The 23,414-nt window shown below is 44.7% G+C and overlaps 1 protein-coding gene across 3 annotated transcripts in view; it reads left to right on the top strand.

Annotated features, from left to right (window-relative positions):
* Positions 1-23,414, top strand: part of pcdh7b (protocadherin 7b) — a 147,176-nt gene that overhangs the window by 51,552 nt on the left and 72,210 nt on the right. For all 3 annotated transcript variants that reach the window (XM_061252371.1, XM_061252370.1, XM_061252372.1), the window contains one exon: positions 19,759-19,975. In XM_061252371.1, the coding sequence (XP_061108355.1) occupies positions 19,759-19,975 (217 nt within the window). The remainder of the gene's footprint in view (positions 1-19,758; positions 19,976-23,414) is intronic.

Raw genomic sequence — 23,414 nt, 5'->3', positions numbered from 1 at the left:
CCGGATACCCCCCCCCCCACCCCGTGCTTCAGTGCGCTATGCTCGGATGGGACACGGGTTCTCGAAGCCCGAGGCTTCGTGTCATCGAACAGAATCTCTGACTCATAGGCACACCTGCAAACCGTAAACAGACTCGACGGAGAAGCACCCAAACCAGCCGAGCTGCAGCCTATACCTGTTAGATATAATTACCCCCTGCAGTTTGTGTTACACATAGCAGGTCAGATAATTATCCCCACAATGCTAGAAAAGGTGCGGGGAAATCTGCCCGCGCAGCTAAATCCAAGAATAATAACTTCCCGTAACGAGACAACTGGAATTGTAAATGCTGCCGGAGCGATTTTATTTATCGAATGTTGAGGGCTACGTCAGTGTGCGGTGTGTCTTCATTGGTCCCACTTGCAGTTGTTGCCCGTTGCTTTCAAAGCTGGCAAACGACATGACAAAGAGGCACGCTTAAAGGTATCCTAATCCGCGTAAAGATGTTCATAATATGTTCATTTAGAGCAATGTGAAAATACCTTCCCTGGAACAATCATGCACAGGCAAACACATCCATCATTTAAACTCATCCTAACCTGCTGTGCGCATCTGTGTGTGCTTGAAAGTGCCTGTATGAGTATGTGTCCCCATATCCCCATATTAATGTGACACAGTGTGTGTCTGTGTTTGTGTGTGTCTGTGTGCCTGTCTGTGCATATCTGTGTTTGTGCGTTTGTGCACATGTGTTCATGTTCGTGTGTGTGTGTCTGTGTACATGTATGTGGGTTTGTGGGTGTACATGCACACATGTTTGTGTGTATGTGTTTGCGTTTATGTTGGTGTTTGTGTGTGTCTGTAAGTGTGCATGTGTGTGTGCGTGCGTGTGTGTATGTGTGTACATGCGCACGCCAGCGTGTTTGTGTGTGTGTGCCTGCGTGTGTGTATTGGTTGTGTGTGTGTCTGTGTGTGTGTGTGCATGTGCGCACCAGTGTGTTTGTGTGTGTGTCTGTGTGTGTGTATGTTTGTGTGTGTGTCTGTGTGTGTGCGTGCATGCATGCGCATGTGTGTATGTTTGTGTGTGTGTCTGTGTGTGTGTGTGCATGCGCACGCCAGTGTGTTTGTGTGTGTCTGTGTGTGTGTATGTTTGTGTGCGTGTCCGTGTGTGCGTGCATGCGCGCGCCAGCGTGTTTGTGTGCGTCTGTGTGTGTGCGTGCATGCGTGCGCATGTGTGTATGTTTGTGTGTGTGTCTGTGTGTGTGTGTGCCTGCGTGTGTGTATGTTTGTGTGTGTGTCTGTGTCTGTGTGCGTGCCTGCGTGTGTATATGTTTGTGTGTGTGTCTGTCTGTGTGTGTGTGCATGCGCGCGCCAGCGTGTCTGAGTGTGTGTCTGTGTTTGTGTGTGCGTGCCTGCGTGTGTGTATGTTTGTGTGCGTGTCCGTGTGCGCGTGCATGCGCGCGCCCAGCGTGTTTGTGTGCGTCTGTGTGCATGCGCTCGGCTTGCTCTGAATAAGCGGTGTAGGAAGTCGCTGGAGTGTGTGAATCAGAGCGCTGGCTCAGGTCTGCCCTCTCACAGTGGTAGCATAATGATGGATTGAGCACAGTCAAAGAAAGTCAGAGGCAGAGCGCCGTTGGAGTGGCTCAGGCTCACGGACGCTCACGGTGCAGCATGAATTCGCCAGCAGCGGGCTCGCTGTCAGGGAAGGGGGAGAGCGCTTACGTACTTGCATATGAAAGGAGAGATTTCACACTCCCTAACAAGCATTCAAGCTGATCTTCCTCCTCATTGTTGCGAGGGCTCTTAATTCTTGATTGACAGTTTGCGGCTTTTTTTTTCTTTTTTTCTTTAACGCGATGGCATGGTTTCGGGTGAACTTGCGCGGGGTGAAGGGAATTTTTGCGCTTGTTTGTCTTCTGGAAATAAATAAATGTAGGGTGTGTGTGCGTGTGTGTGCGAGCTAAAGCTTCTGCTTATTTATAATTATTATAACTATTATTCTATATCCAGGGTGGCGTAATCTTTCCACCAACATTATGGTCATCGTCGTCATCATCATCATCATCAAATGAAAAGCGTGTAATACATACGATATATTTTTATTAGTATATTATATCATCAGTGTTGTATGCTTCATTATAATGGCTGAAGTCATTCAGATTTAGCATCGGGCTCAAGGGCTCAACTATGGCAGTATTTCTCTCATGTCTCACTCTGTCCCAATGGCTTTAAGAGCCGAGTTCCTTTCGCCACCCCTCCGGACTGCCAACTGGTGCGCAAAACAGGACTGCTTGACGACGGCCATTGTGCGGCCCCTTCCTCAGTCATGGGAGCCGGACCGGTGCCAGAAGGCAATGACGCGAGGGCCTGCTGCACTTTAAACCCCGCGGTCTTATTTTCGGAAAACGTTTTCACGGCGTTAACGCGGCGAGCCTCCCGGATAAGATGGCGCTTTCCTTTATGAATGTAAATCCCCGTGTGCTCTTGGCGGAGCGACGGAGGCTAATCGACGGTCCTTACGTCTGATTAAACTCGGTCACTGTATCGAAAGAAAACGTGTGAAATGAACGCGGACCGTGGCGCTAGCGAGGAGCTTTTCGGTTGGCGCGTTTTGTAAGATGCGGATGTTGCATTTATTCCCCATTCTGATGTTTGGTCTGAACAACGACTGAACCTCTTGACCATTTCTGCATGCTTTTATGCAATGAGTTGCTGCCATGTCATTGGCTCATGGGATATTGATATTAACAAGCTGGTGCACATGTGTTCCCTGGTTATGGGTATGCACGTCGCTCTGGATAAGAGCGTTTGCCAAATGCCATTAATGTAATGCAATGTGTAATAATAATGGTCTGGAGTGTATACTGTATATATGTTAACAGAATATTGCATTAAACATGCTGAATTTGCTGGAAGACGAGCACAAAAACCTAGCATGATTCTCCCTTCTCATTTTAACAAAATTACTGTAGCTGGAATACGGTGGATTTTATTTCCCCCCAGAATCATGTAACAAGGATAGTGGCAAAGCAGAAATTAATCTGAACTCCTTAATTCCTTTTGAAAAAAAAAAAATGTCTATACGGCTCGGAGCAGCCTGCTCAGTGTTCGAGCGTCTAATTGCCCAAAGCAGTAACGTGACCTCCAGATGTGAATTCCACACCGAATAAAATATTTAACGTGGCCAGTTCATTAGAAACGAACAGACTGTTCTGGATGGTCCACATTCTCCATTCTGGCTCTATAGCTAGGAGGGTTTGGTTTGGTTTGAGGTACTGATTGGCCAACCACTGGGTGGAAACTGGGTGGTACGGATCACGTTTACTCGATCGGTGTCCAATATCTTTCTCTACTCTTTATTCTTTATTGTTTTGACGTGGACAGTTGTACTACAGTCATACATCATGGTTGAGAGATTTTTTGGGTTGTTTTTTGAAAAATATTCAAGGAAGACAATGGCCAGACGGAAGAAAAATTCACAATTAATGAATGAATAATTAATACGTGTCAGAATATTGAATGCTATGCGTTTAGTAAATACTGTAAGTGGATGGCGGGCATTCTTGTCAGTTTGTATGACATTCCTGCACATCTGAGTGCCAGATATTTATTATGATTTGAACTGACAGCATTTGTCTGTACAAAAAGCAGTATTTGCTCTGAAGAAATGGAGCGTTATGTTATTACTAATATACTTAACCTACATAAATCCTTTTATTTTTGCATCTGAGCTCTGATTATTCTTCCAAAGAAAATGCAAACGTTCTCTGGTTTTCACTGGAGCACAATTTAGTTGGTAACCTGATTATTAACAGCAAGCTAGCAGATTTTTGCTAAATCTCAGCAATTACACAGGGGGTTAAATTAGGCTGCTAAATGAAGGCAATCATTAGCCTGCCGCATCAATTTTGTAGGAAACCCAGCTCATTCATATGCAGTTAGCAAAGAAAACCCACTTTTACAGGAAGGCTTATGCTAGCACGTTAGCTCAGACGCGTTCGGAAACGCGATACCGGATCCTGCGTCAAACGCCGGTCCCCGTTTTCCCTCCTCTTTCCCTCGGAGGTAAATAACCGCTGTGTCTTATGAGCGCGTCCGCGTGACAACGGCACGGGCGTCCGTCCAGATCCGCTGCTCCCGGTCACCGCGAAAGCTTTGGCCGCGGTCCCACCTGAACATCTGTGACACCGTCATTTAATACCCGAGCTCTCCGTGGCTCCTCCGCTTCCAAAACGCAGCTCGCTCACTCGCGTAGCTCCGCTAAAACCCTGAACCGCGGTTTTTTAGCACCTCCGCCGGGCGGAAGATTTAAGGAGATAGGTACGGTGCTGTTTCGGTGACACGCTGAATGTCGTGTTCCTATTGCCTCTCACTGTGGCGTTTGGACACCAGCATGTTGTAGCGGCTAGTGTAGGGGCTTTGCTTTTAGGCAGACGTGTATCATATCTATGATAAAAAAATTTTACCATCTATTGGCCTACATTTTATGTATAAAAATAAATTAATATATATGTATATATATATACATATATATAGATAGTTTTACTTCACAAACATTTGACTCTGGATGTAGAATAAATACATATATTTGTTTATAAGGTAAATATGGTTAGAAAGATATAGAATATATAATTTCATTTTGATTTTGGAATAAGGACTCAAGTAAACAAATAATAATAATATATTAGTAATAATTACATTGTGCTTAGCGGGAGTTTAAACCACAGGTTTGAACCTGTGGTCTATAAAACTGGACCGGCTAATCCTTATTCCACAGGTTCGGATAGCTGTTCCAGCTCTAATGCAGCTCTGTGGACTGCAGGTTGAAACCTGTGCTTTAAACTCCAGCTAGGCATGCTGCGATTGACCCTGAGGGTCATGGCGTTTGCTTACATATAGCAGACGCTGTTTTTCCATTGGCTGCTCTGTGTTGTGATTACCTGTGAGTGACGGCTTCAGAACAGAGTCACCGTCCGTGGCCTGTCGAGTCCAGGACACCTGATACTGTTACCTGCTTTCTAATCTCCCGGGACCCGCGGGGGGGACTCTCTCGTTCCCAGCCTGGCTGCTGTGGGTAAATTGATAGCGGGTTTGGCTAGCGGAGTTGAGGCTGAGCGGGATTAATGAGGCCTTTCGAGCAGGCTCAGGCACAGGTGTGCGCTAATCAGGCTGTCACCTTTGCTTGACCCGACATTCGGTGAGTTTAAAGCACACAGGTACCCGCGCATCCACGCGCACATACACACATGTATGGTCACGGGCATACACACACATATGGTCACACACACACATAAACTCTCAGACACATTCAGACACGTTCCCACACACACACACATGCAGACACAACAAATGTGAAAATGCAATTCATTGTTCGGAGAAAACATTGTTTCCCCCAATAATAACAACAGCTACAACAGTGCGAACTCACACCTTGCTCTTGTGGCAGACACTCAGAAACACACACACAATCACACACACGCACACACTCAAATACACACACACACACACACACTCTCACATACACACCCACACATGCACTCACACTCTCACATACACACACACACAAACCATCTTCAACCAATTTGAAAATGCAACTCATTAATAAAGAAACTGGAGGTAAGTCGTTTCAAAACATAAATATGCAAATAAACAATTTTTTGTCTTACAATCCACGACAATGTCTCCACGAGAGAGAGAGAGAGAGAGAGAGAGAGAGAGAGAATGAATTTGAGAGTCTGAGAATACTTGAAATATTGGAGGGTGTCTTGACTGGTTGGAGACCGAGCAGGAGCTAAGTGCACTCCAAGAACTCCCTAGAAGGATACAGTTTTACATGGGGATTAGTTTGTGTATCCACATCATCAGACAATGATATCTTCTCTGATAGCGGTCCCTTTGATGCCGTTTGATGCCGAACACCATTATCTGGCCCGGCTATCTGCGGAGACAAGGATCTGGAAGGCATACAGATCTCAATTTTAAACTAACAAGATATCTGAGATTAAAGGATATATGCGCGATTTGTTCAGTTATCCGGAACGTTCTGTGGAGGGTTGGAACAATTCCGGAGAAGCAGGGGCAGGTCGTTGTCATACCCCCCCCCACCCACCCAGTCGTCCAAAACTCACAAGTCCTTCTTATCACGCTTCGTTCGCGCTAACTTTGTGTTAAATCACATTTTGTATGCCCACCCCGTGCCGTTAAATCTGCTTCTCATTTCGGCTTTGAGTGGAAATCAACCCTGTCAGTTTAGAGAGAATGTTTTTCCCTTTTCTTTCAAATGACATTCTGTTTTTTTTTGTTGGTTCTCTCTGCCTCAGGGCCTGGTTTTCTCAGGGGGTTGTGGACAAAGGGCAAATGTACAGGGGTTTGCAGATTAATTGATTCATTTATTTGTTCTTTTTTTTTTACATGGGCATCTACCACAGCTCACTGCATTTGGTGTTTCTTTTCTACAGACAGTTAATATTAGTGAAGAGTATATAAACTCGGGGAGAGTGGAGGTATACACACACAGTATGTAGAGCTCTTTATCGGAATAAGCCGTTTGACCTTCAAAGACGCAAGCGAAGACTGTTTATGTGTTCCCCGTGTCTATACTGCAATTCTCCACCCCTCTACCTGTCTCAGTGTGGGAGGCAGTTAGCATGGGTGAGACCTGTGGTGGGAAAATGGCTGCCACCTCCCCACACACCTACACACGCACCACTCCCCACACCCCCCTCTCCCCCCACCAGCCCCAATTGCCCCCCCTCCTTTCCCCCCAGCCCCCATACCCCCACCTAGGGCCCCATTTCCCCTTCCTGTTTGTTTCCTCAGACATTAGGCCTTAATGGCTCATTTTAAATGATAGCTTTCTTAATCACTCGTATCATAATTGTCTCGAGGTCCTCGGTGACAGGCGACTGATTTTAAAGATGCAGCGCCTAAGAAACATAAAACAGGTGACAGACGTTCAGAGAATTCATTTTAAAATGTATGTATGAATGAATGTTTTTATTTCTAGGTTTTTCAGTTTTGTTTAAATATTTATGAATCACTGGGATTTAAGGAATCGATAGCCTTTTACTGAGAAGGCGAGTCTAGTTTTTTCCAAGGCCAAGTGTGTGTCAGGAAAGCACTAGAGGAGGAGGATGCACGGATTTCCAGTTGTCACCAGCAGATTGATTGAGTCATGCTGAACGCCCCCTGGTGGTGACTAGGAGAGGAGCGTGGTCAGAACTGCATCGGAAGCAAAAAAAAACAAAAAAACTCAGGCGCACACAATGTACACAGACCATTTTTCTCAACTGGGAATGTCAGCTCTTGTGCCTGACAGTGCAGAGCCTTTTAGCAGCTCATAGTCAAGCATGGTTTCCCTCATCGGTGACACCAGATTATAAATAAAAGGCATAATCAGCATTTTTTTTGATCCATCTCATTACATAGTGGCCAAGAAACTTTTGCTGGAATCTGCTGGCTTCCAACGTTCCAGTGGCCTGCCTCCTGCTCTCTGTCATTGAACCTAAGCCAGGAGTGATGTCATCACTTTGTCTTGCCTTCTACACAAACCTTGATCGATGTGATGCTGTTAACCGGATTAATCCACATCGCGCGTAATTTAAACCCGTGCCCGGTTTTAGCGCGCGGTGGGCAGAGAAACGATTCATAAGTCGCACTTATGTTTTGTTATTTTTGTTGCGTTGCTTTGTAGAATGTGCTTCGTTGCTCTATTGTGTGGACGGTTAGCCTTTTCAAGGACCTTTGTAACTGTCGCATACTTGCACCGTGATGGTACTCAGACTCAATTATAGCTGTTCAGCCAGTCAGCGCTCTGCCAGACGCTTTCCTGTTTTCATGAGAAATGGGAAAATGATAAAAGCATAACCCTGAAAAATAAAGAAAATATGTGGCAAATAACTATCATTCCGAAATATGCATATATGTTACAATGTTTGGGGCTCGGAAAATAAATGGGAGACAGTTATGCGATGTGCATTTATTTCTTTAGATGTATGAAAAAGCAGCATATCTAGTTATTTGAATACTTCAAAATAATTTTTCTCTGAAATTAGTAATTGTGTTTTGAACAATTATTGACCTGTGTGCTGTTGACTTGTAGCCTGTATTTCAAACTATTTTAAAAAAGCTTTTCGTGGCTGGAACTCTGTGACTTCATGTACGTTCCCAGGAAACAAGCATGTTGTCACATGGACATTGTAGTTCTGTTATATTGCACCTCGGAAATTACCTCAAAGTTGATTCGCTCTCACTGTTCTCAGTGTAGTTCACAATCCTTGCGTGTCAGTTTCGCCATTAATTATCGCATTGTAAGAATCGATAGGGGTGTTCTGTCTGCTTTTATGAGTAAGGTAATTACCCTGTTAGACCCAATAGTGAAGGTAACTTGAAACCATTTTCTTTCGGTCTCGAAAACTGTTGGGAAATCAGCACTCTGAGCTGAGTGGTAATCCTCTGCCACTCAAACAGCCGGCAGACAATTGGCAGTTTAAATTCAACACAGGTCAGAGGTCGGGGAGCTTTGAGGACCAAAATGCGTCCCCCCTGAATAACACTCTTTGTTACTCCGCCTCTTAATCCGTCTTTTAGATAGCAATTAAAAGTTTAGTTAAAGCTTAGAAATAAATAAATCGGAGTAAAAAAAGGCCCTTCTGATGGCCCGTGAGTCACACTAAATAGGAATGATAATTGTCTTCTTCTGCTCTAAATTCTTTGAGCCTATTTAAGGAATACATGGTGGACCAGAGGCAGAGAACACTTTGCAGATTAATGATACCTTTTTCTAAAATGTCCCACAGGATAGCAGCACTGTGGAACTTGGCTAGTTCAGTGCTGCATTCATTCTAGTCCTGCAAGGTTTTTTTTTTTTTTCTCCCTTGGACACCTGATTATCCAGACTGCCGTTTTTAGACTGTGGAAAGTTTGTGAAAATATTGCATTATCCTATTTTGTCAGGTTATATGCACTCCCTTAAAACATTTTCCTACGGGGCGAAACTCATATGTTTTTATGATCGATTTACAGCATAGCCGAAAGCTGCAGGTTAGAGGTGGAATGAACGAAAGAGGAATGTTGTAAAAATGTTAGCATTATGTTGTTATTCAATCCAAACATTTTTGAAAAGTCGCGGTATAGTTTTGTGCTAGCTGGAGAGGTACTGCAAAGCTGTCGGTGCTGCCAGTGTCAGTTCTGATTGGCTACATCAACTCAGCCTCTGTTTGTCACTGTCGATGATATGGAGCTGTCTGTGCTGCTAGTGTAAATTCTGATTGGCTACATCAACTCAGAATCTGAGCTAGCACTCTAGATTATCTGGAACTGTTGGTGCTGCCAGTGTCCGTTCTGATTGGCTACATCAACTCAGCCTCTGTTTGTCACTGTCGATGATATGGAGCTGTCTGTGCTGCTAGTGTAAATTCTGATTGGCTACATCAACTCAGAATCTGAGCTAGCACTCTAGATTATCTGGAACTGTTGGTGCTGCCAGTGTCCGTTCTGATTGGCTACCTCCACTCGACCTCACAGTTGGTACCGTAGATGATCTGAAGCTGTCTGCATTGCCAGGCTCAGTTCTGATTGGCTACATCAACTCAGCCCCTGATTGGTACTGTAGATGATCTGAAGCTGTCTGCGTTGCCAGGCTCAGTTCTGATTGGCTACCTCTTTGGTAGTGTAGAGCATCCAAAGCTGTATTTGCTGCGAGTGTGAGTTCTAATTGGGTACCTCCACTCAGCCCCCGAGTTGGTACTGCAGATGGCCTATAGTAGTCTCAGTTGTGAGTGTGTTCAGATAGCATTTTTATTTATATATAACTGGGCCAATAAAGGGTCAATAAGCACCCTTGGGGGAATCTGGCGTGGAATTAATAAAGAGTTCAAGGGCAGCGAATCGATTGTGCACTGCTGGATCATAAAATGACCTCATGGTGGGATAAAACAACACACGGCATGATAAAAAGGAACCATTTGGAAGAACGGGTAATGGCAGCAGTATAGTGGCCCTTGTCTTTGTTGTATTTTATTTATTTATTTTTATCGCCTTTGATAACTTATTAAAACTGATGGAAAACCATAACTGCAAACCACAATCACTATCAATACTGTTCTTTCTGTTCTGTGTAGGCATATTGCTGTTCGTGGTTACATTTTTATTTATGTTCTCTCACAACTGTACAAGGCAGACCAAAAAACTGCAAAAAAGAGTAACAAAAGAAAAGAAAGAATATTTATCAAAGTTTTGGCAAAGAATATACAGTATTATATACCGCTGCACATAGATGCATGCACATACACACACACACACACACACACACATTTCATGGACATTGATTCTGAAGTGAAATCCCCCTGGACCCCATAATGGTTTCACTCCAGGTGTTTTATATAAAAGTATTTTTTGGTATTTTGGCAAGGTAATTGTGTGAAGAGGAAAGTGCAGACGTCCAGTAAAATATGTCCCATAAGGGACTGCAATGCTGGAGCTGAACCAGGGCATGCAGAGCAGACAGAGGGATGAGCCCTGTACTGTCTCCCTGCATGACCCCAGCACACACCGCACTGACCAAGCCATGGGCTTCACTCTGCTTAGACCCAACACACACCGCACTGACCAAACCATGGGCTTCACTCTGCATACTGTAGGCCCAACACACACTGCAACTACCAAACCATGGGCTTCACTCTGCTTACTGTAGGCCCGACACACACCGCACTGACCAAACCATGGGCTTCACTGTGCTTAGACCCAACACACACTGCAATGACTAAACAATGGGCTTCACTCTGCTTAGACCCAACACACACCGCACTGACCAAGCCATGGGCTTCACTCTGCTTACTGTAGGCCCAACACACAATGCAACTACCAAACCATGGGCTTCACTCTGCTTAGACCCAACACACACTGCAATGACTAAACAATGGGCTTCACTCTGCTTAGACCCAACACACACCGCACTGACCAAGCCATGGGCTTCACTCTGCTTACTGTAGGCCCAACACACAATGCAACTACCAAACCATGGGCTTCACTCTGCTTAGACCCAACACACATTGCAATGACTAAACAATGGGCTTCACTCTGCTTAGACCCAACACACACCGCACTGACCAAGCCATGGGCTTCACTCTGCTTACTGTAGGCCCAACACACACTGCAACTACCAAACCACGGGCTTCACTCTACTTACTGTAGTCTCAACACACAGTGCAACTACCAAACAATAGGCTTCACTCTGCTGAGGATGAACAGAAGGACTGGGACCTGGGTGACATTGGCTCAGGCGGTGAGAGCAGTCATCTGGCAGTCGGAGGGCTGCCAGTCCGATCCCGCCCTGGTTGTGTCAAAGTGTTCCTGAGCAAGACACCTAACCCCCAATCCCAATTGCTCCTGACAAGCTGGTTGGCGCATTGCTTGTCAGCCAATCGGCGTTGGTGTGTGTGTGTGTGTGTGAATGGGTGAATGAGAAGCATCAGCGCTTTGGATAAAGGTGCTATATAAATGCAGACCATTTACCATTTTACCATTTACACACTGCAACAACCAATCAGTGGGCTTCTTGTACTTGCATATCTGCATTTGTGTGTATATGAGCAACGTCTTAATTTGTATCTGTGTTTTTGTGCGTGTATGTAGATGTGTGTACATGGTTTTATTGTGAAGGGACGTGTGTGTGTAAGTAGCTGCATTTGATAGGGGGGCACATGTGCAACTTGGCCCAACGGTACGGGTACCTTTGTGGTCTTCCACCAAACCTCTGGGCTGGGACCATGAACTGAACCAACCGCAGGGTCCTATTCGTGGCAGGTATTGTGTTGCAATTGAACATGTGGAGTTAATTGTGCAGGCGTAGCGCTGAAAACAGGGGTGAAAGTGTCTCCCTCTCAGCCCGCTTCTCTTTTGGGCTGCTGAAGGAGCACAAGGCGTCACTTACCGCATCCTTACGGCACCACGGCTCCACGCAATCGCCTTCTGCCCCGAGGGTCATGTGATCTCAGCACACGCACGTTCACTCAAAACGACGCTAAACAAGACTCCTCCAAACAGAACTGGCGTTTCGTTCTGGACTTTGTGTAAACAGTTTGGCCGCGTGTCTTCGTATATTTACTCGTTTGTTTGTTTTCACGGGTCAGACACTTTCTGAGAATTCGGCGAAACGCATCCTCGGTTTTATTCGAACGGCCACTCACAACACACGCACGCAAACGCACACACACGCACGCATTCAAACCCTCTTCAACTGATTTTGCCAGAGAATATCAAAGTCACATACCTGCCTCTTAATGAAACGTTTAATGAGTTATGCCTGGGTTATCCTGCAGTTCAATCTCTCATTGATTTAATCAAGACCTCTTAGTTCAGGAAGCACATCTGAACCTGATAAAAATGATAAATAGCAAGTAATTGCTTTTTTTCATAGTTTCTTTTCCCTCTCCCATTTTTTCCTTGGGTGCGGTTGCTTTTCTCTTATTGAGGAATTTGCACTGCTCCAGGCTGGGTTTGGGGGGGGTGGGGGCGTTAATGGTACCTTTCATTCTCAGGGGGAGGGGTGCAGAATGGGGTGGAGGTCAAAATCCAGGTGTGTGACCTCTTTTCTTTTGGGGGGGTGGGGGGGTGATGACCGTCTTGTTTCCGCATGATGGTATGCGTATCCCTGAAGTGTATTTCAGTTTACGAACCCCTTGGTACCAACTGCGAAGATTTAAAAAATGTGTGCTTGTCAAAAAGCTTTAGCACAGGATCCAGAGATTTATTGTGTTGCACCTTTTTAATATGTCATTTACTGTTTTACCCCATACCCCAATGCATACAATACATAAAATATAAATATAAAATTAAAAAGAAAAACCCCTCATGGGATAGACTTAATCAGGCAACAAATGTTTGACTATCCATGTGAAATTTCAATGAATATTTATTTGAATTCATTTGTTGAATGCTGATTGTAATTACATGCAGACATGATTTATTACCGGGACCGCTACATTTGCTGACTTAAATAAAGAGGAATAAATAAATATATAAACCTCTGCATTAGCATGTGCTGGGTAGCACGCTCAGCTTGTTAGACTGTTAATTTGTGATGACTTCAGGATCATCGCTGAACAATTTATTTATTTCATTATTTGTTTGTTTGTTTATCGCCATTTCAGACTGCAGCAATGGCGACAAAGATGACAAGATAGAAAAGGCGGGCGTATCGTTGCGCTTACGTCTGCATTATTCATACGAATGCCCTGAACGTCGGTGTAGATTGAACAGGGATGACTTCTTTATCGCAAAACTTAGGCTACGTACAAAACATACGGGAACAGGATACAAATTAGAGACAATGACATATGTACAATGCAAGGGTTAAACAGTGAGAAAATATTAATAATAAATTATTCATTCTTAATGTTCAATCTAATATTCATGGACGACTTAACATTGCCAGCGCAATGTTATTTGCAGTAATAAAGGGTGTTGGGTGATACAAAGAAGTGAAAGGGTTAAAATGGACTGGATAACTGAAAAAAGAGTCCCCTTGTGGCATGGACAGGGAGGAGGGACTGAGGTGTATGTGTGTGTGTGTGTGTGTGTCTATGTGCGTGCGTGTGTTCCTGTTATTTGATCCACTCTGTTAGGCCATTGTGTTCCTCAATTTAATTAATCACATCGTCCATTTACCATGTACTTTATTTAACTACAAACAGTTTCCATCTATTCATTTTCTGTTCCACGGCGATCTGTTTTTCCCATGGTCATTGTGTGATAAGCAGCTCCCGTGTGTGTGTGTGTGTGTGCGCGCGCGCCTGTGTGTGCACACATTTTCTTACGCATGCCCACGTACCCAACGCGCCCCCCTCGCAGCTAATAGCAGGCTTGCGTTCTAAATTAAAAATATGTCTCGGGGTTTCTTGTTTACCGCGTAGGTCGGGTGAATTTCGAGACACGGTTAATTTCGGTCCGCGTCCTTGCGACCGGCGCGTGTGACAGTTTTCCTCGGTAACAGCAGCAGTGACTTCGTCTGCGACTGTCACCCGTTATCACTGCCCTTGCGCTAACCTGACCTTGACGTGTGGGAGTCGTGGAAGCATTTTGTGGGAACGGATAGGCTAGACATCGCACGCAACCTGCTTTGAACACCTCAACCCCTAATCGTTTAACAAGAGAAATTTAAAAAAAGCCTTTTGAAAGTCGACGGTGATGAGTCGTGTGTCAGTAGGCGTGTATATATAGCCGGTGATTGAGAAGTTGTGTCTAAGATGTCCTTTCCTCATTGCCGCCAGGCACAGGTAGCTACGCTTAAAGTAACACTGTGACAATGGCAATAAAAAAAGCGTAATGATAGGTTGCTATTCTCCGTCTCTTACTATTTAAAACTCTCCTGTGCTTCGCAATTTTCGGTGCAGAGATTTAATTACGCGGATACAATGCTTATTAAATCGGGAGAATTTCATTTGCAACATGCAGATTGATATTTCTCATTCTCGGGGCCTTTTCACCAGTCAGCCCGTGAAAGACAAGCCAGGAAATGCAGTCACATTGTGTACCTTCATTCAGCGCTAATAGATTCTCCCAGTAATGGAAGAACAGAATTCACTTTCATCTAAAAAAAAAAAAAAATTAATCACGGCTAAATGTAGAGGTGGTGAATCAGACTTGTTTCCTGGTTTTTAGAGGAAATCGTTGGTAAATTAGGGTAAATAGTGATTTGTTGCCCAGTGTTTGCACAAATCAACTTTTTGTTTTACATTTTAGTGTGGCCTTCATGGTTTACGTATCTAAATGCTGGTGAGACATGATATGAAAAAGAAAGAAGACAGCATGTAATATAGCAGGCAATTTGAGAGAGAGAGAGAGAGAGAGAGAGAGAGAGAGGGTTAGATGTCATCTGTTGATCAAAATTCTCAGTGATTATACTCTATCATAGCTTATACGAGTTAAAGAGGATTCAAATGTACTTTATCAACGTAAAACGTCCTCTATCGGAGTTTATTCAACACAGAACACGTTCCCGCATATGCAAAAAAGTCGACGACCCGTGTCCATGTTTTCTTTAAGCGTAATTTACAAACAGTGCCTTGATTGAATGGCGACTCTAGAGTCAATACACTATTATTAAAAGCGTGCTTAATTGATTGACTTGGACCCCGTTGCGGAGGTTGCTGAAGGAAACTAATTTGAGATTTGTTTTCTATGGCAGAAAAATAGAAAATGAGAAAAATAAAGCCTCGGTCACAGCACGCTGCCATGCTCGGTTCTTCTAATATGGTTTTCATTTAGTGGGAAAAGCGTCTGGGTCTCTGGGCGGGGAGGAGGGAGGAGGGAGGCTTTTTCGGCCAGGCGCAGAGAGAAATGGTTCTCGGGAGTGTGAGAGAGTCGATGAGAGATGTGGAAGTGTCGTTCACCCCAGCGGGGCTTTATGTCCTCACCCTGCCACAGGATCTCAGCTGGCACGGCTTACCTCTTCCATTTTGTCCCCAGTGCATATTTAGCAGAAGGCGCTGTGTGTGAGCCCTGCTCGACGTTGCTCCTCTTCGCAAGTGTGCGGTCTGTGTGTGTGTGTGTGTGTGTGTGTGTGTGTGTGCGCGCGTTTGTGTGAGAGAGAGGGAATGTGTGTGCGTATGAGTGTGCGTTTGTGTGAGAGAGAGGGAATGTGTGCGTATGAGTGTGTGTGTGTCGGTGTGGGAACGTGCGTGTGTGTGTACGTGTGTGTGTGTGTTTGTGTGAGAGAGAGGGAATGTGTGTGCACGAGTAAATGTGTGTGTGTGTGTCGGTATGGGAACGCGTGTTTGTGTGTACATGTGGGTGTGGGTTTGTATGAGAGAGTGGGAATGTGCGTGTGTATGTGTGTGTGTATACAGGTATGTGCCTGTTTGTGTGAGATGGAGCATATGTGTGTGTGTGTTCATGTTTATACATGTGTATGCGTATGTATGTGTGTATACAGGTGTGTGCATGTTTGTGTGAGATGGAGCATATGTGTGTGTGTGTGTTCATGTTTATACATGTGTATGCGTATGTGTGTGTGTATACAGGTGCGTGCATGCATGTGTGTGTCTGTGCGTGAGGGAATGCGCGTGCATGTGTGTGTATACATGTGTGTGCATGTTTACTTGTGAGAGAAAGTGGGAATGTGTGTGTGCATGTGTGTGTTTGTGTATTTGTGTACTGGTAAGCATGGACCCACATTTTATCCCACACATTGTCCTGAACTGCCAGTTCCACCTTGAAAATGTTAACTTAAACTGAGATAAGAAAAATACGCTTAGATTTGATACTATTTCATGCAAAATACCGGAGCGCAAGAAGAAAGTGTGGGAAGGCAAGCATAGCTGTGCAGCCCACTGCCTTCAGTGCTTCATTTTCATACAGGGCCCTTTTTAAAGGCAAAATCTAAACTGAATTACAATCCGCTGTGTAAAGCTACGAGGCAGCAGAGTTAATTGTCACAGAGGACTGTTTGAATGGATCCAGGTATCCAGAATACAAATAAACACACGTTCACTTGGGAGCCTGTAAGCAAGGAAGTGAGTCCGGGGATAAACAGTATATTTCTCCCGCAAAGTTTATGACACGTATCCAATAAAGCGCTCATCATGATTATTATACGTCCCCTTAAGGGCAGTAGAGGGGTGTGCGAGGACCTGGGGTCCTGTATGGCTGCTGTAAACGTCAATCCGATGGCGCACAGCTCCCGCAGACGGACGCATCGAATGCGCGATCCGCCATGGAACCGCCACGCTTTCCTGCCGAGGCTGGTCTGTAGCGTAGCGGTTAAGGCATGTGACTGGGACCCTCAAGGTCGCCGGTTCGATCCCCGGTGTAGCCGCAATAAGATCCGCACAGCCGTCGGGCCCTTCAGCTAGGCCCTTAACCCTGCATTGCTCCAGGGGAGGGTTGTTTCCTGTTTAGTCTAAATCAACTGTAAGTGGCGTAGACACATCAGTGTTCTCTTCCAGAAAAGAGCAGGGATGTAGGTGTAAGTCCCTCACCCCCCACTCTGCCTCCTGTGGTCAGATCTTTGAGTTAACAGTCAGCAACGTCATCCGATAATTATCCAAATGTCATGTGGCAAATCGTTTTCATGAACAGCTTGGAAAAATGCATACTTCTCCCGAAATTGGAATTGTTGTATTCGGTATGAAACAATAATCGAACGCTTGAGGATGATATGAAAAGCTCAGAAACACTACAGGTATATTGCTATGGGTCTGCAGTACAAGCTCTGATACAATTCTCTGGGGTTGCGAAGCAGAAATAGCGCCCCCTAGGCAGAGCACCTGTCTGCTGCAGGGCTGTCACCCACAATGCACCTGTTATGCAGAGAGCAAAAGTGGTGAGACACTTTCAACCCACAGCCTTACTTTTAACACGTAACAAATTAAGTTCCATGACCGCTTTATTGAATGGTAGACTGGATTAATTAATTAATTAATGTGTTCTTACCACAGAACTGATATTAAAGTTTATGTGGAGTAATGGAGACACACACACTTAATTCTGAGTACTCCTAACCATATTTTTTTTTCATTTTAAACTGTTGAAAGGAGCTAGAAATAAATCTCTGTCTGACTCTCTTGGAGTGAGTCCATCTGCTGAACTCTTGATGCCGCAGAGCTGAAAGGTAAAAGGTACATTTAAAACTCAGGGTCTTTTGCTTCAGTTCAAAATGTGTGATATTATAGACAGAACAATTTAAAGTGTGGGTGAATCTGAGCTTTAAAAGATGTAGAGGGATAGAGAGAAAGAGCAAGGGTGACAGAAAGTGTGAAAGTGCGTCTTGCGCGTGTACTGTATGTGTGTGTATGCATATTATATGTTTTAAGCTTGTTCTGTTTAGCCCTGTGAGCGTGCCGGGTTTCCTTCCTTGATTGTCTATACTGTAGAGCCGGTGCTATATTTAGCTGCACCCATCTTTACAGATTGTTGCCCTCACATTTGAATGGTTTAAAGTAATTTCTTCCTTTCTGAAGGCTGTTCCTAATCATGGGACTTGCCATTAACTATTTATGAAGTATCAGGGTTCGTTTAATATTTTTTGACAGGTTTGACTTATTAATTTTCTGGTACTTTATGAATGATATATTCAGAATGTTATTTCGATGTCAGTGATATCTTATAGTATCACTGATGTGTTGTGTGATATTATGATGGTGTGCCGATTTGTAATTTAGTGCTTGGTAGTTTGGTGTGAGAGTGAAATTATTACTGTTTACTGAAGCCAGTGGTTAGTGCTGTGCTATTCCTGTTTCTTTTCAGCATGAGGTAAAGACAGGGTTGAGTTTGGGGCATTCTCTCTGTAAAAACACTGTCCCTGAAACATTGTCCGTTCTTGCTCTCCTTATATAAAAGCTTGGGGTGCTTCCATTTAGTTCTATTTTAGTCATGCAAAATAACCCAGCTTTTGAAAAGATTCTCTCAGAGAGAATCTCCCCCCACCTCCCACGCATAAACCTGATCCTCGACTGTACAAATTCTGCTTCCGTCCTTAAATTGTGCTTACATGCGTAAATCCCAGTGTTTCTGCGTGTAGACCATGTTCATGCGGCTAAACTGCTCTTGCGGGTAAACTGTCCTTGCGGGAGAACCGTGTTCTTGTGTAAACCGCGGCTTTGTACCTCCGTGCAAACTGTAGGCCAGTCATTATGTTTTCTAGCCCCTCTTCTGTGCTGTGGTTTAAGTGACCCCCCCCCATATTTTTTCTGATGTAGCATTTATCTTTGAAGTACATATAGGATGTGGTGTTCTCCTTTTTGTATTTTTCTCGCTTTTTTTCCATCACCCCTGGGGCCTGGTGAGGTCATCGACAGCGTGTCGTAACCATTAGAAACAGCACTTGGCAGGCGGACGTGACCCACAGTACCGTGGTTCTCTCTGGTGTGGCGCTAACCAGATCCAAATTCTCTGGACAGCATCCAGCTGTGTAAATGACCAGCATGCGAGTCACAGGATAAGTGGTCTGGGTGGTGGAACAAGAGTTCTAGTGCTGACTGTGTCTCTCTGGTGAATGAGTGCCTACCAGGCAATGGAACAGGCGTGATAGTACTGACTGTGTAAGTTTCTCTGGTGAAGGAGTGCCTACCAGGCGATGGAACAGGAGTGATAGTACTGTGACTCTCTGGTGAAGGAGTGCCTACCAGGCGATGGAACAGGAGTGATAGTACTGTGTCTCTCTGGTGAAGGAGTGCCTACCAGGCGATGGAACAGGAGTGATAGTACTGTGTCTCTCTGGTGAAGGAGTGCCTACCAGGCAATGGAACAGGCGTGATAGTACTGACTGTGTAAGTCTCTCTGGTGAAGGAGTGCCTACCAGGCAATAGAACATGCGTGATAGTACTGACTGTGTAAGTCTCTCTGGTGAAGGAGTGCCTACCAGGCAATGGAACAGGCGTGATAGTACAGACCGTGTAAGTCTCTCTGGTTAAGGAGTGCCTACCAGGCAATAGAACAAGAATGATAGTACTGTGTCTCTCTGGTGAAGGAGTGCCTACCAGCCGATAGAACAGGAGTGATAGTACTATTGCGTAAGTCATTGTGGTGGAGGGGTGCCTACCAGGCGATGGAACAGGAGTTCTAGCGCTGACCGTGTCTCTCTGGTGAAGGAGTGCCTGCCAGGAGAGGGAACAAGAGCGCTAGCGCCGACCTCTTAAGTGGTTTCGGTGAAAGAGTTCCTTCCAGGCGAGGGAACAGGAGCGATAACGCCGACCGTGCGAGTGGTTTCGGTGGAGGGTACCCGCCGGGCGAGTCAACAGGAGCGACAGTGAATGGTGACCCCCAGAATCTTTTCTCTCCTAGCCGTTCCGCCGAGTGACCTTCTCTGTGGTGAGCCAGCCCCAGGACCCCCACCAGGGATCGCTGCAGAGCTGCTACGACAGCGGCCTGGAGGAATCGGAGACGCCCAGCAGCAAGAGCTCGTCCGGACCCCGGCTGGGAGCCCTGCCCCTGCCTGAGGACAACTACGAGAGGACTACGCCGGATGGAAGTGTCGGTGAGGGAGAGCACATGGAAAATGGTAGGGGCATACACAGTGAGAAACACACACACACAGACACGCACACATACCCGCCAGGACAGCGCAACACGGTCGCACGTGCCGCGGCACCAGGAGAGTTAGCGTCTACGCGCGCCTGCCCTTGTGTCACGTGACCGAGGAACGGAAAGAAAGCTGGCAGGATCTCGGTTTATGGTTTTTTTCACGGTTGACGGTTGACGGTTTGTTTCGCCACCGTGGTTGTTGTAGTTATCGCCGACGCTGCTCAGGGACGTTCTCTTTTGAGCTCGCTGTAGGCAGAAGCAGAGACCTTGGCGTTTGCTGCTTACTTTCTCAGCTGCAGGTAGATGATAAACTTTGATGGGCTCAATGCTCTGTTCTAGTCATGATACACTCTTTTTGGTTTGTAAGAATTTAGCAGGTTCCTTTCCCGTGAACATCCTTTGTAATGTTAGTATTTAGCATTCAGTTAGATGCCCTCACATTTTAAAGGTTGAAATATACTTCGTTTTCTCTTCGTTGAGGTACAGTTCAGCCATTCTGTTCTATCAAACCCTCTTCAGTCTACCGCAGTGACAATCATAAAATGTATTTATTTTTATTTTTATTTTTGTATTGAAATTGTGTTGTCCTGAGGATAAAACATTTATTGTGTCCCGTTATTCATTGTAGTCATACAAGCACATTCTATGATTCTTCATTTTCTCTGGAAGTCAAAGTAAAATCTAGTCCGTATAATGAATGCAGTTCTTTGTGCTTATTGATGCACAAGTTGCAGAAGGCAGCAATACCCAGGCATTATAAAAATCAGGAGGATTTAAAATACAAGTTGTAATTTAATGTGTGGTTATTCTTGTTGCCATTATTCACAGTTGACACGTACCACAGTGCACTTAGTTTTCTCTGAATTTACCTGTACAGCTATCAGTCGTTGTCTTTTGTGGCCAAATTTAAGGAGAAAAATCTTGGTTACCAGACATTGGCATTGTCTTCTGCAGGAAATTTCATAAGGATTGTAACGAAATGGAAACTTATCCCAGCAGTTTAGGCTCAGTAAGTCAGAAACTGCATATGGAATATACATGATTTTTCTGTAATTACCTGTGTCTACGCTTAATACATAACATTATAAATGTCAAGTGAAAAGTGGAATTATTAAATAGTCATTCTGTCACACATGCACACACACCACATATATAAGTACATTTTATATAGACATTTTCTTGGCGTTAATGGAGATGTTTGCACTTTTCTGGTGAGCTCCGGAACATTATACCGCTGACCCTAGACGGATGCGTTACTGGGGATTTTTCTTTCAGCTCTGGCCAATGAACAAGTGTCGCGCAAGGCTAGCTTCGTTTCCAACCTTGCACTTTTTCAGCACATTGGCCATTGCCTTAATGCAGATTAAACGGTTTCATATTAAATTGCTTGGCCCACTCAGCATAGGTTTTGCTACCCCTTCGGGCCCTTAATGTCACACATTTAGACCACACTTCACAATTTGCAAGCAAAATTAGCTCCAATTAACGAAGTGCTTCAATTTCTCCTGGATAAAGTAATTGGAATAAGGGAATCAATATGGGGGGATTGAGGGGGGGAGGGGGAGGGGGATTATTAAATCAAAATTTTGATTACACAAGCAGTAAACAAATCACGACCCAGCCCACTTAAAAAAAAGGGAATAAGGAAGAAAAGAAAAATCCACAAATAACTGGCCAGTTGTGAGTTGTCATGCAGTCAGAGTCTCATAATTTGACAAACTGGGATTCCAGTTCTGTATATACACAGTGAGCACTTTATTAGGTAGACCTATATACCAGCTTGTTAACGCAAATATTTCATCAGCCAATCATCTGGCAGCAACTAAATAAGTTAAAGCATGCAGATGTAGTCAAGAGGTTCAGCTGTTTTTCATATCAAATGTCAGAATGGGGAAGAAATCTGATCTAAGTGACTTTGGCCATGGAAGATTGTTGATGCCAGACAGGGTGGATTGAGTATCTCAGAAACTGCTCCTGGGATTTTCATGCACAACAGTCCCTAGAGTTTGCAGAGAATGGTGCGAAAATCAAAAAACATCCAATGAGCAGCAGTTCTGCGGGCAGAAGGAGAAGGGCCAGACTGGTCAAGATGACAGGAAGGTGACAACACAAATAACCACGCATTACAGCTGTGATATGTGGAAGTGCACCTCTGAACACACAGCACATCAAACCTCAAAGTAGATAGACTACAGCAGCAGAAGACCAATAAGTAAAACAAATAAATGTCTCATAAATGCCTAATAAACTGCTCACTGAGTGTATGTTTATACTATTATGTGTTTATTTTTCCCTAGCTGTATACTGTATCTGCGGTTTGTATACCTTATTACATTTGAGTTTGTCCAATGATTGTCTGATGTTAATAGTGCTCTAAATCCAGCAGAAAGCCGTTCTTGTACCAGCTCAGGGGTGTCAGTAAAAGCAACGAGATCTAAGGTGCTGTCCAGAGAGTCGCAGAAAGTGCCCGGCGAGACCACTGCAGTTCTACTCGTGTTGACGACGGCACCATGTCAATACGGGGCCGCAGACTTGTCTGTCTCCCGCCGTCTCCCCCCTCAGTGGAATTAGGCATAAAGGTGTTTCCCTTCAGAGCGAATATCATCGACGGAGCGCACGAGCAGCGATCCCATCGCCCCTTTCTCTGTTCCCATTGCCGGCGTCGCGTCACGTTCTTAGAGATAATGCTGTCCTCCCTTGTTTCTTTATACTTTATACACTTCATTTTATTTTTCTCGGTCGGTAGCAGACTCTAGTTTCCCGCTGTTTCCCACCGAAGGACGTTTCAAGGTCGGAGAGCCAGCAGCAGCAGATGAGTCATTTTCCGTGGTATGAAAACAGTGTCGCCAAACTGTTACAGAGAATCGCTACGCCTGTGCTCTGCGTGTTAACCAGGGAAGGATCTGAACGTGCTTTGAGGGGATGTCCGGGTATGAATACGTTTGCAGCTAAACTTTTCCAGTCAGTGAAAGGCAACCGCAATTAAGTGGGTAAAGAATAAGCTTTTCCCTAAGATTCGTTTTCAGTATTTATCTTTTGTTGTTCATTTTGAACGGTCTTCGGAGCAGATGCATTCGAACACATATGTTTCCGTGTGTCACTTATCATTTTTTCCCTCGCTTTGTGACAAACTGCCAATCTAAATATTTAACACGCGCTGGAAAAAATGTCTGTAAATACGCCAAATTCCTTAGTGGGGAGTTACTCGAAGTATAATCTGTCTGATTAGCTGGTTTTGATTCAGATATTGCCTCTCACAGTGGCACGGGAATGCGTGTCAGACTAACTGCCCTCTCCAAAGATAGAACTTTGTTTGGGGCATTGGCCTTTCGTGCAATACATCATTTGTATTATTTGCATTTAGGAATTTTCCAGATGCTTTTAGCCGAAGTACAATTAACATGGTAAGCAAGCAC

Source organism: Conger conger, chromosome 8, assembly GCF_963514075.1.
Source record: "Conger conger chromosome 8, fConCon1.1, whole genome shotgun sequence".
Taxonomy (NCBI): Eukaryota; Metazoa; Chordata; class Actinopteri; order Anguilliformes; family Congridae; genus Conger; species Conger conger.
The sequence above is the reverse complement of the archived record's forward strand: the minus strand, read 5'-3'. Positions and strand labels throughout refer to the sequence as shown.